General features: G+C 43.0%; 1 protein-coding gene across 3 annotated transcripts in view; it reads right to left on the reverse strand.

Moving 5' to 3' along the window:
• CDK5RAP2 (CDK5 regulatory subunit associated protein 2) overlaps positions 1–16,322 on the reverse strand; it is a 204,784-nt gene that overhangs the window by 41,921 nt on the left and 146,541 nt on the right. For all 3 annotated transcript variants that reach the window (XM_030919432.1, XM_030919433.1, XM_030919431.1), the window contains 4 exons: positions 15,071–15,302; positions 10,807–10,929; positions 6,548–7,121; positions 4,451–4,683 (listed from right to left, as the gene is read on the reverse strand). In XM_030919432.1, coding sequence (XP_030775292.1) covers positions 4,451–4,683; positions 6,548–7,121; positions 10,807–10,929; positions 15,071–15,302 — 1,162 coding nt within the window. The remainder of the gene's footprint in view (positions 1–4,450; positions 4,684–6,547; positions 7,122–10,806; positions 10,930–15,070; positions 15,303–16,322) is intronic.

Below are 16,322 nucleotides of genomic sequence, written 5' to 3' on the forward strand. Positions count from 1 at the left end.
AGCCAACAAAAAATGACTTGGGCCTGGAAGATACGGCTTTATCATGAGGACTCAGATATTTCTCCACTAATAAAATGAAAACTAGCTTATTTAGAATACCCTTAGCTAGAAGGAAGTAGATTTTCATAAAGCTGGGAAAAGTCAGGTACTCCTATATACCCTGGTCCTCAAAAGTCCTGGGAACTGGTATTAGCAAAACCAGTCTACAACAGGTCTAAGCTGCTGGGCCCTTTGGAAAAGCTGGGGGAAAACATTCACTAGGCCCAGATGGGTAAACTACCCAATGTCCTATGCCAGAATTAAATGAACTATGTGGGCCATCATAAGCCATCTATTTTGTACATACGAAGACAAGAGGAACAGAGTCAAATCCTGGTTCCACCAAGTCAGTTGTGACTTTGAACAACAAACTCTTATTTGTTAAGTCTAAGTTCCTCACCTGGAAAACAGGCTGTTCTGAGGATTAAGCCCCAACTCACAACAAGTACAAATACTAGTAAGAACTCAGTACATAAGAACCATGCATTCAGCATTGAGGCAAGCAAGGCTTCACATCCATAATTTAATTCCTACAAAGACTCTACCAATTAGGTATTAGAATGCTAAGTTTACAGGTGAAGAAAGAAACTGAGGCAAGGAATTAAGTAAATTTCCTAACATACACAGCTTGTAAGTGGGAAGCCAGAGCTCTAATCTGGCCAGCCCAGTTCCAATGACTGCATTCTTCACCACTAGGCCCATTTATTTAGATATATAAGGTTATATCTCTATGCCTCAGTTCATCATCTATAAAACTGAACTTAATACATTTTGCTTCCAAGGTCATTGTGAAATTTAAATCAAATAACCTATATAATACCAACTATAATACAAGTAGCTCTAGTAGGAAAAGTTTTTTGTCCAGAGACCTGATTTGAATCCCAGCTCTGCCATTCACTCCATAAATGGTCACAGATGAGTTGCTCACCCTCAATGGGCCACACTCTCCACAGCTGTAACACTGGACTCACTGATTAATTTATTCATTCTCTCAGAATATGTGTTGCATGTCCACCATACACCAAACGTTATCTATATCTTAGCACTACAGCAACAAACACAACAGACAAGATCCGTGCACCTTTGTGGGACTTACCCTCTATAGGGAAGGCAGAATAATCAACATATAACATGTAAGATGGTTAAGATGGTTACGGGTAGTAAACACATAACATGCAAGATGGTTGTGGGTAGACCGGGGAAAATAATGCAGGGCAAGGCAAAAAGGGGAATGTCAGTGATAGGCAGGGGTGCCTCGCTATTTCATAAAGCGCTGTCAAAGAGCATCTCGCTGATATGATGACATTTGAGACAAGGCCTGAAGGGATCAGGGACACCAGAGAGAAGAGAAAGTGCAAATCCCCTGAAGGAGGAGCTGGCCTGGGCATGCTAGAAACACTGCAGGGTCAGTAGCTGGGGTGGGGAAGCAGGAGAGGGTGGGGCGCCAGGAGTAAGAAGAGAGCGCAGCCGGGGCAATGGTACAGGGCTTTGCAGGCCCTTATCTGGACTTTTACACTGAATAAAAAGGAAAGGCTTTGATTTGGGGGCAGAGATGGGACATGATCTGACTTACATTTTTAAAAGATTATTGATTAGTGTGTGGAAATGCACTACAGTGAGGCAAGGATGGAAGCCCAGAGGCCAAACAGGAGAGGCCTGCAGCATCCAGGTGAGATAAGAGAAGCGAACTGAAGCGGTGGCAGCAATAAGGTCGTGAGGACTGATGGAAGACATGCAGAAGGCAGGGCTGCACAGAGGCAGCCAGGGAGGGAGAGGAGAACTGAACTCTCAGTGGCATCATCTGGAAGCCAAGTGAGCCAAGGAGGGAGGGATCAACACGTCAAATACTGCTGCAGTCTGAGTAAGAGGAATACTGAAAATTGATCCTTGGATTTGGCAAAGTGGAAGTTGTCAGTGTCGGGCAAACTGTTTCAGTGGAGGGGTTGAGATGACTGAGAGTCCAGTCCCAATGGGTTTAAGAGAGAAAGGGAACTGGAAAGCAATACTAATGGAGATAAAGGAAAAGAACAAAAATAATGACTTCACAGAGCAATTTAAAAGGATATAGTTTTGACTCTGGAATCATATTCATGTTATGCATATTCAAAAAATTAAATCAATAAAAATAGGGTAAAAAAACTCTAAAATTGAATACAAATAAAAACAAATGAATCTAATTGTGTTTCAAATGACTAACCCAAAAACGGCTGTACAAAGAATGAAACCAAACAACTTTTAAATTCAAGAACATACTATAGTATACTTTTAGCCTAAAAACAAAGAGAACCACTTTAATAAACAAATCTTGAACTGGAAGAGTTCCAGTTCAAGATTTGTTTATTAAAGTGGTTCTCTTTGTTTATTAAAGTGTTTCTCACTGTTTTTCACAGCGGAAAGGGTGGAGTAATTCTGTAACTATATGCATATATTTCAGAAGTGAGTAAATCAACAGATATGGTGATGTTGTCAGAGCCAGGGTTCTTACTGTTGGAGAAGGGAAGTAAAAATATGGAAGTGGGAAAAACAGGAAAGAACCCAGTGAGTTTGGACTGGAATTAAAGCCACCATTGTGAAGTAATGATTTAAAAAAAAATAAATTATGCATTTACACACACACGCACACAGCCTGCTAAAGGGCCTAGACACAATGGTACCCTCGTAGCAATGAACACACCTAGCACCAAATCTTGGTTGTTAAATATCATTCCTCATTAAAAGGAATCAAGGCTCTTGGAGAAATGGCTCATTCAGGGCAGGAGCAGTACAGGATGAGCATGGAAAATCTATTTTGTCCCAGAAAGTAAGGAAGTGCTCCCAAAAAGATGGAGACATGTCGAAAGAAACTGCCACTTACCAAATCTGGGACAACATGATATGAATGTCAGAATGGATAATAGTCCACTGAATAAAATAAGAATCTTCAAGCCCACACTGATCATAAACAAATAAACAAGAAATATATTAATAAAAGGAGTTTAACAGAGAACGCATCCTTCTAGTAAATGCCACCTAATACAAATGAAGAAGGAATGTGATTTTTAAAATGTTACTGTTAGAAAAAACCTGTCATAGTAACATTTGACTCGGACAAGAATCATCAATATATGGTAGAACTCATGGTAGAAGTTTGAAGAGGAAGAGAACACATACGGAGTTACAAAGTATCTTCGACAAATTACTCATTCATTACATAGGTTAATATAATTTACATTGGAGAAAACTGACAGACATTACCTTAAGAAGTGATCAAAGTTAATATCACCAAAAATGGGATTGATATTGTGTGCCTCCTTAAGAAAATACCATAAGAACAAAATAATATGTAGCATTCCTGCCAAAACTGCATAGCCAATCTAATTTAACCAATCTAATCTAATCATGAATTGAGTCTTAAGAACAGATAATCCCAAAGTGAGGGCCTAGCCTGAACTATTCAAGTATGTTCACATCATGAAAAGAAGACAGGGTGAGGAACTACTGCAGATTAGAGAAGACCAAAGACACATGACAACTAAATGTAATGTGGGGACTGGATCCTGGATCAGGATCAGGATCCAGAATAAACTGTCATAAAAGACATTATTGAATTAATTATAAAAATTCAACTATAGGTTGTATATTAGATAATAGTATATGAGACAACACTGTTTCTGCTTGTGATAACAGTACCATGGTTAGGTAAGAGAATGTCCTTGGTCTGAGGAACCACACCCTAAATTATCTAGGGAGAAAGGAACATCATAGCATCAATCAATCCACTCTCCTAGGGCTCAGAAAGATAAGAGTAGAGTGCGTGTGTGTACAGACGGGGAAAGATAAAACAAATGTGGCAAATGCTAACAACTGATGAAGCTGGGTGCAGAGTAAATGGGAGTTCTTTGCTGTAGTCTCAAAAAAAAATTATTTTGAAAATTTTGCCTAGCACATAGCAAAGGTTTCTTTCTTCCTCTGGCCATCCTTAACTCTTCGATACACTTTTTAACTGATAAAAATTGTGCTTGGTTGATTGGATTTTTTTGGCTGCCAACATTTAAAACACACGAGTTTTCACCAAAAAAAAAAAAAAAAGGTCCCATCTTCTCTGGAAAATTTGTAAGATGCAAGAACTGGCAACCATGTGACCACTGCTGAGTGAGAGGCAGCATCTCCTGGCTGGCTTCACTCATGTATCTCGCCAGTCCGGCCCCTGAGGTGTCTAAACTGGACTCCTGGTTTGTAACAGTGCCGACCACAAGCCACGTGGAAGTGGTCACTGGAAGGAAGCAGCAGCCAGTGTGGTTCTGCTGTCACCTCATCAAGGCAGAGGGGTAAGAGATAAGTAAGGCCAAGGAGTTAGCTCCTCCTGTGCCCCTCCAAGAAGTCCCGGGTCAATTACTGATGTCTTAGGACTCACGTACCTCACCCTACTTACCGTTGAGAAATAGCTTTTCCAATTTCTCCAGCAGCTCAGCACATTGATTCAGCTGTTCCCGGAAACCCTCGGCCACGCAGTAATCCACGTCGCTGGCCTGCAGCAACTCCTCAAATGCCTTAATCATGGTGTTCATGTGTTGACGGGAGATGACACAGATGCCATGGCCATCTTTAATCTGCTGCCGTTGAAGGGAGAGCTCCCTGGCTTGGGACTGAACTAATGAATTGTATCTGATAAAAGAGGGGAAAGAAAATACTTGGACCATTTTAGAACTGAATTTTTGTGACCTTAACACTAATTGGAAAGATGACAGAGTACAATTTTTAAAAGCCTGCAGCTGTACAAGTATATATACTTTTAGAAAAATTGAAACTGTACCAAGGTCACCCCTTCTTTGATTTCACACAGCCAACAAATGCTGGAACAAAGATTCTTCTGCAACATTTGTAACCTTATAAAGCCCCCAATTAAAGTACAGATTGGCAAGGACTCAGGCGAACAATTAGTTTCCAAACACTCTTCAAAAATACTATTCTGAATTGTAGAAAGGAGTGCCCCAAGGGTCAGAGGACCTTCCAAAAATTCTCATGAAGTGTGACAAAGAAAGTGCACGGCAAGGAAAAAAAAGATAGGACTCTCTCCTCCTGAACGAAATGCCACTGAATAATCACGATGTTAATTACCATTTACTGAGGGTCTAGGACCTGTCAGTAACTGAATTCAGTGCTTTATATGTTATCTGATCCTCTCAGTCTTCCAAAATGTATAAATGTCCCCTTTTACAGAAGAAGAAACTGATTGCAAAGCTAGTTAAGTGGTAAAGATTTTGGATTCAAACACGATTCTCACTTTGAAGATCATTATGCAATATTACCTTCTTACCACCATGTGCCATCTTTTCCTATGTGAGCCCATAAGAGAAAGGCACTGAGTAAGTACAAAGGTTAAGGGAAATGTGACTCAGGTAAACTGGCCACAATAACCTTGCTCCAGCGAGTAGCTTGGCAAAGATGTTGACACTTCAGTTCAACATACCTTCCTAGAAATGACAACACTACATGGGCTGGCAGTCGCCTTCAACATAGAATGTGCACATGCAGATTACATGATACCAGCATTAAAGGTAGGGGCCAGTATCATGTGAATACTGGAGTAACATGGGTAAACATGGGTAACTCATGAGCAACATGAGTAAACATGGGTACTGGAGTGGGATAATGTGGGCTTGAACCCTGCCAATGGCTTTGACCAGCTCTGTGAATATTCCCTGCCAAGTCACCACAGCTGCTTCGAGGCTCAGTTTCCTTACCTATAATAACTAGTTTAGGAACACCTCCTTCTCAGGTGATTTTGAGGATTAGATAAGAAAAGTGCCTAACCAGAGGCCTAAGGCAACAGCCTTTCAATAATTACAAGCTTCCTTCAATCTCACTGCTTGGGAAGTCTTGAAAAATTCATCCTGGCTCCTGACAATTCAGAACAATGTGTTTGACTCAAATTAGTGACAAATGAAGGTCAACTTTACAAATGATCCCATTTTTGCCGTATCTCATGAAGCAAAACTGTATATATCTATGACCATAAAGCATTATCTTTGTGACCTAAGAATTATTCTCTTTCAACACAGGCTTATTTCTCTAAGATGACCTTAAAGGGTAAAGATATGGAATATATTTCTATTCCTCCTACCTTGCCTAGACATCAGTTTTAGTTTCACAGCACAGCAAAAGCCAGTAAGAGTCCAGTAGTACACACTGCAGTTCAAGCAAAGGCTCTATCACTCACCAAGTGACTAGTATGAAACCTTTACCCTGAGTCCCCAACTCGAGGAGGGCGAAATCTGCCCTGCCAATTTCCAGGGGACCAAAGACTCGTAACTGACGTTCACGTGTGTGGTCGCTGTTCCTCTTCTTTGTGGCCTCACCTCTCACTTCTCCACGGGACCTGGCTGTCTGAACCCCACCATCAAGCCCTCCCCAGAACACACTCTACCTATCACAGAGCAGCGTTCTCTTTTAGCTCATGGGCTCCCACCTAGTGGCAATACTGGGAGACTACAGGCTTAAATGGTGAGACCGCAGAGGTGGAATGTACCTGGAAGGTGAGAAATCTCTGAACTTATTCTGCAGATTATGGATCTCACTGAAAAGTTCTATGTTCAAATTCTGCTCCTTCTGCAGCTCATATTCCTGTTCCTCCAGCTGCTGTTTGAGGTTCTCTAGCATCCTGCTGTCAATCATCTCTGCGGCCAGCGGATGGAGGATTTTCATGTGTTTCACATATTGTACTTGGTGCAAACCTGAAAAGGTCATTTCTTCCTCATCAGAACTACTCTTGGGCTTGCTCAAGCCATCCTGGGCTCCTTCCGTCCCACACAAAACTGTAATAATGGCCTCACTGCACTGGGAGTGCTTTTGAAGCTGAAATATGAAATTCTGGTAGCCTTCCAGCTCAGTTTCCAAGTCATGGATTTTCTGTTTTAAGCATTCTGTCTCATTTGAAGTATCAATGCTCTCTGACTGATCAGTCCCCATCACACTGACTTTAGCAGAAGGCTGACTCTTGGAACTCAAGTAAGTAGCTACTGAAGTTGGGCTCAGAACATCTTCAGGATTTTCTTTGCATGATGGCAAGCTGGCAAGGTCATCAGGTGGGCAAATCTCAGAGCCTAAAAATCAAAAACATTTATGTCAGTATCTCTTTTACTAAAATCCAACCCCTCTCTCCTTCCTCACAGCCATAGCCAAGCCAAGACCACTGCAGTGGCCTAACAAGCCTCCCTCAAAAAGGCCCTGGTATTTCCTAACACACTTCCCTCAAAAAGCCTCAGTCTTTCCTAACAAGCCTCCCTCAAAAAGCCCTAGTCTTTCCCTCTTACGCCTCAGTTGTCCTCTTCCTCAGAGTGACTGTTCTAAAAAGTAAATTTAACCGTGATAAACCCACATACACCCCCTCTAAAATTCATCGACATTCCCACTATCTACATGAGACCTTCCCACGATCTAGTTCCAGGCAACCTTTCCAGGAATATATCTGGCACCACTATGGAGATTTCCTACAAAATTAACCATGATTCTCTGCACATAGCTTGCTGTTTCATGCCTCCATGCTTTTGCACGAGCCGTGCCCTCTGCCTGGAACAACCTCAGCCCTCTATTCTACTCCTACCTAATGAACTCTTTCCATACCCAGATCTAATTTTCCTTCCTCTGCAAGCCCACTGCCAAACTACACAAAAGTCATAACTCGCTGTGGTTCTGTAGCACCTTATGCATATTACTCAAGACAAATATACTATGTGCTGGGTGCTAAAGTAAAAATTATAAGTGGCTTATTTGTTGATTCACATAGCAATTAGTTATCTGAATGCCTCTCTCCCTCACCAGACTGCACGTTTCTTCACAGCAGAGATGTGGCCTTTCATTTTCACATTCTTGGCATCTAGTACAGTACGTAACCCAGACCAGACGTCAGTGCCAGTGTGAGAAACATTGACAGACTGTGAAGCAACAGTAAAGAGTGGTAATTCTGAATATCCACGACACGTGAGAGTCTTCTCATGTCCATGTCTAACGGCTTCCAGGAGATACCCTGACATCCCCTTTAGTGAGGTGTTTCACTCACAACACTGCCAGGAAATATTTCCTTATAGCTAGTAAATAGCTAAACCCTTAGAAATGCAGCCACACTTGTTTGAGAAGTGGAGTGGTACAGCAGAAAGAATATGAAGCTTAGAAGGTCGCACGGCCTGAGGCAAGTGACTTTACTATCCAAGAGCCTCAGTTTCCCCTGTGTCTAAAATGTGGAAAGAGATGTCTCATATGGCTGTAGTGCAGCTTCAAGCTCAGGCCTGACTCCAGAGCTTCTGTTCTTAACCACTATGCCACACTGCTGGCTGCCCAGGGAAAGTTCTGCTCAATATAGAGAGCTGTCTGAATACTTAAGGGGCAGCGGAATGTAGTAGAAAAACCTGCCTTTGAAATTCAACACACATGGTTTCAAACTCTGGCTCTGCCACATAGGCAAGTTACTTGACCTCTCTGAGCTTTAGTAGCTTTATCTGTAAAATGGAAAGAACATCATTCACTGTGAAAAGTTGTGTGTGTATGTTTGTTTTTAGGGATTATATGGAACAATATCTGCAAAAAGAGAAAAAAAAAAGGCTAGCACAGTATCTGGCACACAGTAGTGAAGGAATCCAAGTAACACAAACATCGTCTAACCATTCGAAGACAGGAGATGCCCTTCACCGGAGGCGTGCATGCAAAGGCCAGCCTGGAAAAATGCTACAGAAGCAACAACGTGGGGTTGGACTGGGTGACCTCAGAGATCTCTCAGAAAGAAATTCACACAAAAATCATCATTAGACTGCATGTCCCAATTTCTGATTCTGCAATCTGCTCCTTGTGTCTTTAGGTACACTCTTGTCTCTGTTCATGATGCAAATACCATAAAATACGGTATTTCATTTTAGAAAGCAGCTGCTACCTGACCTAAAGGAAGCATTCCTAATACAGTATTTTTATTGTACACAATTTGCTATGATAATTAGTCAATAATAGCCTTGAGGGTGGAGACCGTGTCATCCACGTCTGTTTCTCCAGTATCTCGCACAGGGCCTGCGACAGAGAATGTACTCAGCAAGTACTTCTGGCTGAACAAGAAAGAGAAAGGGGAGCTGGGGAGGGAGATATCTCTCAATAAGGCTTTCTTCCAGTGAATCACCCTCCAAGACAAGAAAATATCTTTGCTGTAACAACCTCATGATAATGGAGTTTGGTCTGTACTTCACGACAAGAAGCGTGTTCACTCATGGAAATAAAGATTAGTTCCCAGGACTTTCCTTAAGTAATTATGAGGCATCACTAATATCCCCACTTTACAGAAGAGGAGGTTGAGGCTTAGAGAGCTTAAGAATTTGCTCAGGGTTCAGCGTAGGTAAGCAGTAGAGCCCTTCCTCCAAGCCTGGCAGTCTGCCTCTAACGCTCTGAATGCTGCTTCCCAAAGTAACACTCCTGCAATGGAATCTCCTGTACCAGGGTGCATGAGCAAAGAGAGAAAGAGTTCTTAACCCTCAATGTGAAGGCCAAGGTGCCTGTAAAATCCTTTATTCACATCCCAAGTATCTGTCAAGGGCCTCATGAAAAAGAAACAACAGTGAAGATGTCAACACGCAGCACCCGGCCTCAGCTGGGCAACAATTAAAAGGTGGAAGTTCAGGCAGACGCAACTCATGTGCAAAGTTCTGGAAGCACATTCGGAAAAATGAAAGACGTTCAGTAATGAAGGGAAGTACTGACAGGGAAGGGGAAGCTGTCAATTAGTTAAGAAGTTTGTATTAATGACTATGAAGAAATCAAAAGATGTCCCCAAGACCATTTATGAATATTTGCATTATAAGAAATACTGTAGTTCTACAACTTTCCACAATTCAGTTAAGGGGGACTTTATTGCCTGGTAGAGTACCTTTCTCCTCAAAGCCCAGAACACGCAGAAGCATGTGAACATGTATTCACTGCAGTGACTCTGGACCTTGCAAAAGTATACACCACTGGAAACAGTGTATATACCACAACTCAGTATTTTTCCAAAGACTGGTGTTCCCATGGCCATCCCATAACAAATTTAGGATTCTTGAGGACAATTATTTCTAACAGAGTGAGTTAGATCTGGATTAATAGTGATTTTTTTTTTAATGAATGGGGAAAATATCTAACATAAAAAGAATGTAGGCATTCGTTCATTCTGGTTCAATGAGAACATGAGTATTTGTTATATTATCTTTTGTGCTTATGTATGCTTCTAATACTTCATAATTTTAAAAAGAGAGGAATACAACTTGCCTGTGCCGTCACCCACATATCTGCACCTTTTTCACTGCTCTGCCTGGCAAACCCCACAAACCCAGTCTCAGCCTCAGGCTCTCCTCTGACCCACTCCTCCCGGGCACACAGGCCAACACTGAACACACCTCAGCAACAGGCAGCCCCGCGCTGAATACTGACAGGCTGTTGCGATGGTTGTCTCCTCTGACCTGTGGGGTCCCTGAGAGCAGGCTGTGTCTTTTCATGTTGAACCACCAGAACCCAGCCCACTACCTGGTAGAGAAGCATGTTGACACATGGACGGGTGGGCTCTGACATCCTACTGTACTTTGACTCTTCTCCTACTTACCAGCTGGGTGACCCTGGGTCAATTATTTCTTAAAACCTCAGCTTCCCATGTGTTAGACTGGAATGATAATAATGCCCCAAGAGGGCTGCTATGGGCTTAGTAATAATTTTAGATGAAACATCCCAAATGGTGCGTGGCACATGGAAGGTGTTCAGTACACATAGGGATTGAATTCTGACCGATCTCGTAGCTTGTTTGCTGATCACTGTCCATTTCCTTGTCGCTCCAGGCAGAAGATGTGGTTTTAATTCCTTTCTGCTCTCCTGGGTTGTCCTGGTAGGCTGCTCCCACAGGGGGCTGAGCTACAGGCAATCACAAAGAGAAAGAAAAATAAATAAAACCGTAAGACTTGAAACTTAGCCAAGCAACTGAGAAGAACACAAAGATACAACAGGGAAAATAAAAACACTGGGGAGGCAAAATGCAATTTATAAGATAAAATTAATCTATCGAGCTGCCATAACAGGACATAAAAAGCATAAATATACTGCAGCTTGTCTGAAATGGTTTAAGTCCAGGCCCTCAAAAAGCTGAGTGAGAAAATGAATTCTATCAATTCGTGCCCATTTTTCCCAAGAAGACAGAGGTCCTAGGGTCTCCTGGGCAACTGTTGAGGTAGCACCTGAGGTGGAGGCACCCTGGTGTCTCAGTAAAAAATAAAAACAGTATTGAGTGTAAATGGCAAGCTAGGAGCCAGGCATGGTGGCTAATGCCTATAAACCCAGCACTTTGGGAGGCCGAGGTAGGAGGGTCACCTGAGGCCAGGAGTTCAAGACCAGCCTGGGCAATATAGCAAGATCCCCATCTCTACAAAATATAAAAAATTTAAATTTGAATTTTTAAAAATGGCAAGCTATGGGGAAAGTGCCAAGGCCTCTGTTGAGCTGAGTTACCTTTGCCATAAAATCTTTCCTCCATGAAGGTCCCCACAACCCTGTACTGATTTAGTTAACTGCCACCTCCCCCAACACACACCAGACGGGGAGCTCTCAGAAGGCAGAGACTGTATCTGATTTATTTCTCTCCTACCCCCAGTGCATGAGGCTGGAAACCTAGCAGGTGCCCAGGGAATGTTCACTGAATGAATGAAAAGATGCCTGGATGATGGTTGAATGGATTAGAAGAAGGTAGATAAGGAGGTGGTAAGGGAAGAGCAATTCTGTCAAAGGTCTTCTTATCTGGAAACCTCAACTACGGTAAAACCAAAAGAAAACCTAAAATTAAAGGAAACATATCCTTGGCTATGGATCACCATAAAATGCATACAAGAAGTATCACATACTAGGCTTTGTGAAACAGTAAAGAACATGGGCTTTGAAATTAGGCAGGCTGATTCCCATCTAGCTAGAAAAGTTGGTCACAGTGTGACTGTAGCCAAGTCACTGTATCTCTGAAACTGCTGCCTTAACTATAAGATGGTAGTAATTTCTGTATCTGCCTCAAAGGACTGTTGAGAGAACCCAATTAGATCATGTACTTAGAGTGTATAGCAAGACTCAGTAAGTAATAGGTGCTTGTTTTATTAATACCACAGTATGTCCAAGACTCCAAAGTCATCTCCAATCCCTGAACCACTCTAGAAATCCTCTAATCTGATGCAACCTCCCACCCTGGTATTCATTCCCTTCATTGGCAAGTCCCAAAGAACATCAATATCCTCTCTGAACATTCACCTCTCCCCATCACTCTAAGGGAACTTGGGATGACCCCAAGGACACTGCTTATCCCGCAGCCTTCAAAGTTGTGGTCATTTCTTTCCCATAGCTCTTATATCATGGGCCCAAAGTGTATAAGTGTCTTTGCTCCTCACTGCCATTTCTAGATCATTCTTTCTTCCCTGAAAAGTCCACCTTTGCAGCTAATGCTTCCAGACTATACCACCACCGACCCCACTTTACTGTAATCATCCATGGTCCCCTGATTCACTGAATCCCCTGAGGTTTGGTGACAATGTGGCTCCTAACCGCCTTCCTTCTCTACATTGCTTTACGGTATAATTCCTCAGCGCTGTCTATGCTTGCTGTCTCCAATCTCTCTCTCCTGCATTCTCTCTCTGGAACCCATGCCAATCAGACCCCACCCACTCCATGGAAACAGCCTCCCTTCAAGGACACCAACGACTTCCACATTGTTAAATCCCAAAGTCAATCGTCAGTCCTTGTCTTACCTGTCCTATAGCAATATCTGACACTGCTAATCCCCTCCTTACTCAGCTTCTGGGAAGTCATCCTGTCTTGGACCCCTCCTACCTCACTGGCTGGTCTTCCTGGTCCAACCTTTAACCACTAGAGAACCGCAGTTTCGATTCCTGGACCTGGTTGCTATGGCTCCACGTCATATCACTTCAAATATTACCAATATATTGCTATTTCCTAACTCTGTATCTCTAATCCAGACCTCTGCCCTTGACTCCAGACTCATCTGTCTCCAATTGCCTATCTGATACCTCCACAGGGATGGTCAACAGGCATCTCAAATGTCCAAACCAGACCCCTAATGTCCCCCCTCATGCTTGCCTCTCATGCAGTCTTCAGTCTTTCTCATCTCAGTGAATGACAACTCCATCCTTCCAAAGGTTCATATCCAAAGTGATCCTTTAAAGCAGAAGTTGGACTACCTTTCTTAAAAAGTCAAATAATAAATACTTTAGGCTTTTCAGGCCATAGGGTCTCTATGGTAACTACTCAACTCTGCCATCAAAGCACAAAAGCAAACAGATAATATGCAAACAAATGGGTGTGGCTGTGTTTCAATTAAACTTTCCAAAAACAGGAAGTGAACTGGATTTGGCCCACAGGCTGTGGTTTGTCAACTCCTACTTTTCTTTTCTTTTCAGATGGAGTTTCACTCTTGTGTCTGCTCACTGCAACCTCTGCCTCCCAGGTTCAAGCGATTCTCCTGCTTCAGTCTCCTGAGGAGCTGGGATTACAGGCACATGTCACCATGCCTGGCTAATTGTGTATTTTTAGTAGAGACGGGGTTTCACCATGCTGGCCAAGCTGGTCTCGAACTCCTGACCTCAGATGATCTGCCCGCCTTGGCCTCCCAAAGTGCTGGGATTACATGTGTGAGACACCGCGCCCAGCCTGTCAACCCCTACTTTAAGGCTTAAGTCAAATCATGACTCTGCTGCTCAAAACCCTCCAAAAGTTTCCAATCTTACAGAGTAAAAGAGCCTGCCTGATCTGTTGCCTCCCAGACCTCATCTACGACTCTCCCTCTTCCTCACTCCACTTCAGCCACACAATTAGCCTCCTTACTATTCACTCATCTTCCCCTGTTCACAGCAGCACCAGGGCCTTTGCCTTTTTCCTTCTTCCCAAGATGACTAGAGCACTCATTTCCCCTGTTTCCCTTCAAATGCCATTTCACCACGGGGGCTCTCTAGCATTCGTGACATGAGCAAATCCTGCCCCTCCTCCACATTCCCCACACCTGAATCCTGCTTCATTCTTTTCCATGGCACTTATTTTCTCACATGTTATACATATGCTTATCAGCTTTCTGTCTTCCCCCCGACCCTACACACACACAAGAATGTAAGCTAGACACAGAGACAGTGACTTCATCTGCTTTGTTCACTCCCCTCTCCTCAGTGCCTAGAATAGTGCTTGGCACACAGAAGAAATGAATAAATAAATAAAAGATTACTTTTGTTGTTCTTGTTATGGTGCTGCTGCCATCTGCTTACAGAAGTTCAAAATTAGGAGTCAACATATGCACATTTGTGGATTCATGAGCCCTGAGAAAATGATGTAAAATGCTACTTATATGCTCACCTGCATCATTCTGTGGGAGGGCCCTCAGCTTTCTTCAGATTCTCAAAGGGTTACTGGTCCAAAATCTCTAAGCACCACTGTCCTAGACTAGAGGACGCCACTAGACACATTTCCTCCAAGTCTCTGGATCCTAACTATTTAGGGACATTTTAACCCAGGGGCTTTCTGTTGTCTTGCCTCCCAGGAGAGCAGAGCCAGCAGGTTCAAAGAAGGTGGGGAAGTGGGTCTCTTCTAGAGGAAGACACAAGGTTAGTAAGGTTTGGAATTAGCCCCAAGTTGGCCTGGACATTCCAGAGAACTCTGCAAAGTAGATCCTCACTTGCATACCTCTGACGCCACACGCCAGAGGCATCCACAGACAAAGCCAAACACAACTGGGGCATCTGCAGAGAATCCTAAGTGAAGGCAGCAGCGCCCCCTCAGACCTATGAGCACTACACGTTCCCTTTATCCAGACTCCAGAGTAAAATGAAAGCAATGGATTCATTCTCCTTATTGTGTTCCCTCTGTTGTGCATTTGTCAAGAGTCAAGATTAATCACTGCAATTCATGAAATTTATACTCAAACTTATTGCAATTCTAAACAACAAGGTTGACATTTCAAGCAGTTTTCTATCGAGCCGTTTGTCTAGCTCACAGGGAATACATTTTTCTTGGTGCTTACCATTCAGCAACATTTTGTCAGGCGTTGGCCTCCCCTCCATCATTGCTTCAGCCAGAATTAACTTTTGGTGAAGTTGCTTATTACAAGTTTTAAACTCCTTCAGCTCCCCCTGCAGCTCCAAGATCTGGCTCTGCAGCTGCGTCACCACCTCCTGGGTGGCAGGGAGACGATACGTATTTCTTAATGACTGGGATGGTTTTATTAGGATTGGCAAGCGCGACTTCTTAGCCTCCTGAAAACACACATATGCAAGAATGAATACACTTTGAACACACTTCCTTTGGTTGCACAGTCAACATTCTCATGCCAGCCTTATAAAACGGAATTCGAACTGGCTGCCCAGACTTTTCAGTCCTATAATGGCAGCTATGTTTATCCACTAGCCAAAGAGCTTGTATCTTGGCAGGTCTCTCCTCTGATCATCAAGGGCTAAGCTTCTCCTCGCCACCCTCCTGGCCCTGGCCCATTGTCTCTCTGGACAATACAGATGCTCCATAAATGGCAGTTCTTCTTCCAACTTGATCTTCTGGGAAATGTTATTTTGCTCCTTATCTATTTCCTCATTTCCCAAACATTCCTCGGTCTAATCTAATCTGGCCTATCAACCCCTGCTAGTCCACCAGAATCACCCCTTACTTTGGTGGCTACTAAGTTGCCAACCCAGGGGATATTTCCCAGGCTCAGAACTCCCAGTCATCCTCATTCATAATGACTTATGGGCACTACAGAATCAACTGAAAATTCAACTCTTCAGCTTCATCACCCCATGCCTCCACTGAAAATCTATGCCACTTCAACAATCTCTGTCTTGGTGAATCGCATGACTATCCATTTACTACACAATCTAGAACCATGGGAATAATTTTTAAGTTTCCCTTTATTCTTGTTACCCACTTTCACCATTCATCAGGGTCCATTAATTATAAGTCCCAGGTTGTCTCTCAATTCTTTCAACTCTTCTCATCCTCCACTGCTACCACTCAACTCCAAGATGCTGTTAGTTCTCACCTAAGTCATAGCAACAGTCTCCTGGGTGGTCTCCACACATTCACTTTTGCCCTCTCTAAGCCACTCTCCATGCTACAGCAAAAAGACAAACCTACTACTCCTCTCTTCTGCCTAAAACTATTTTAATTGCTTCCCAGTTCTCTCAAGACAAAGGTCAAGGTCCATACCACAACCTACAAGGTCCTGCAGGACCTACAGCCTGAATTACACCCCCTTTCACTTTACCCTGCTCTTCAGCAACAAT

Source organism: Rhinopithecus roxellana, chromosome 16 (assembly GCF_007565055.1).
Source record: "Rhinopithecus roxellana isolate Shanxi Qingling chromosome 16, ASM756505v1, whole genome shotgun sequence".
NCBI classification, from domain to species: domain Eukaryota; kingdom Metazoa; phylum Chordata; class Mammalia; order Primates; family Cercopithecidae; genus Rhinopithecus; species Rhinopithecus roxellana.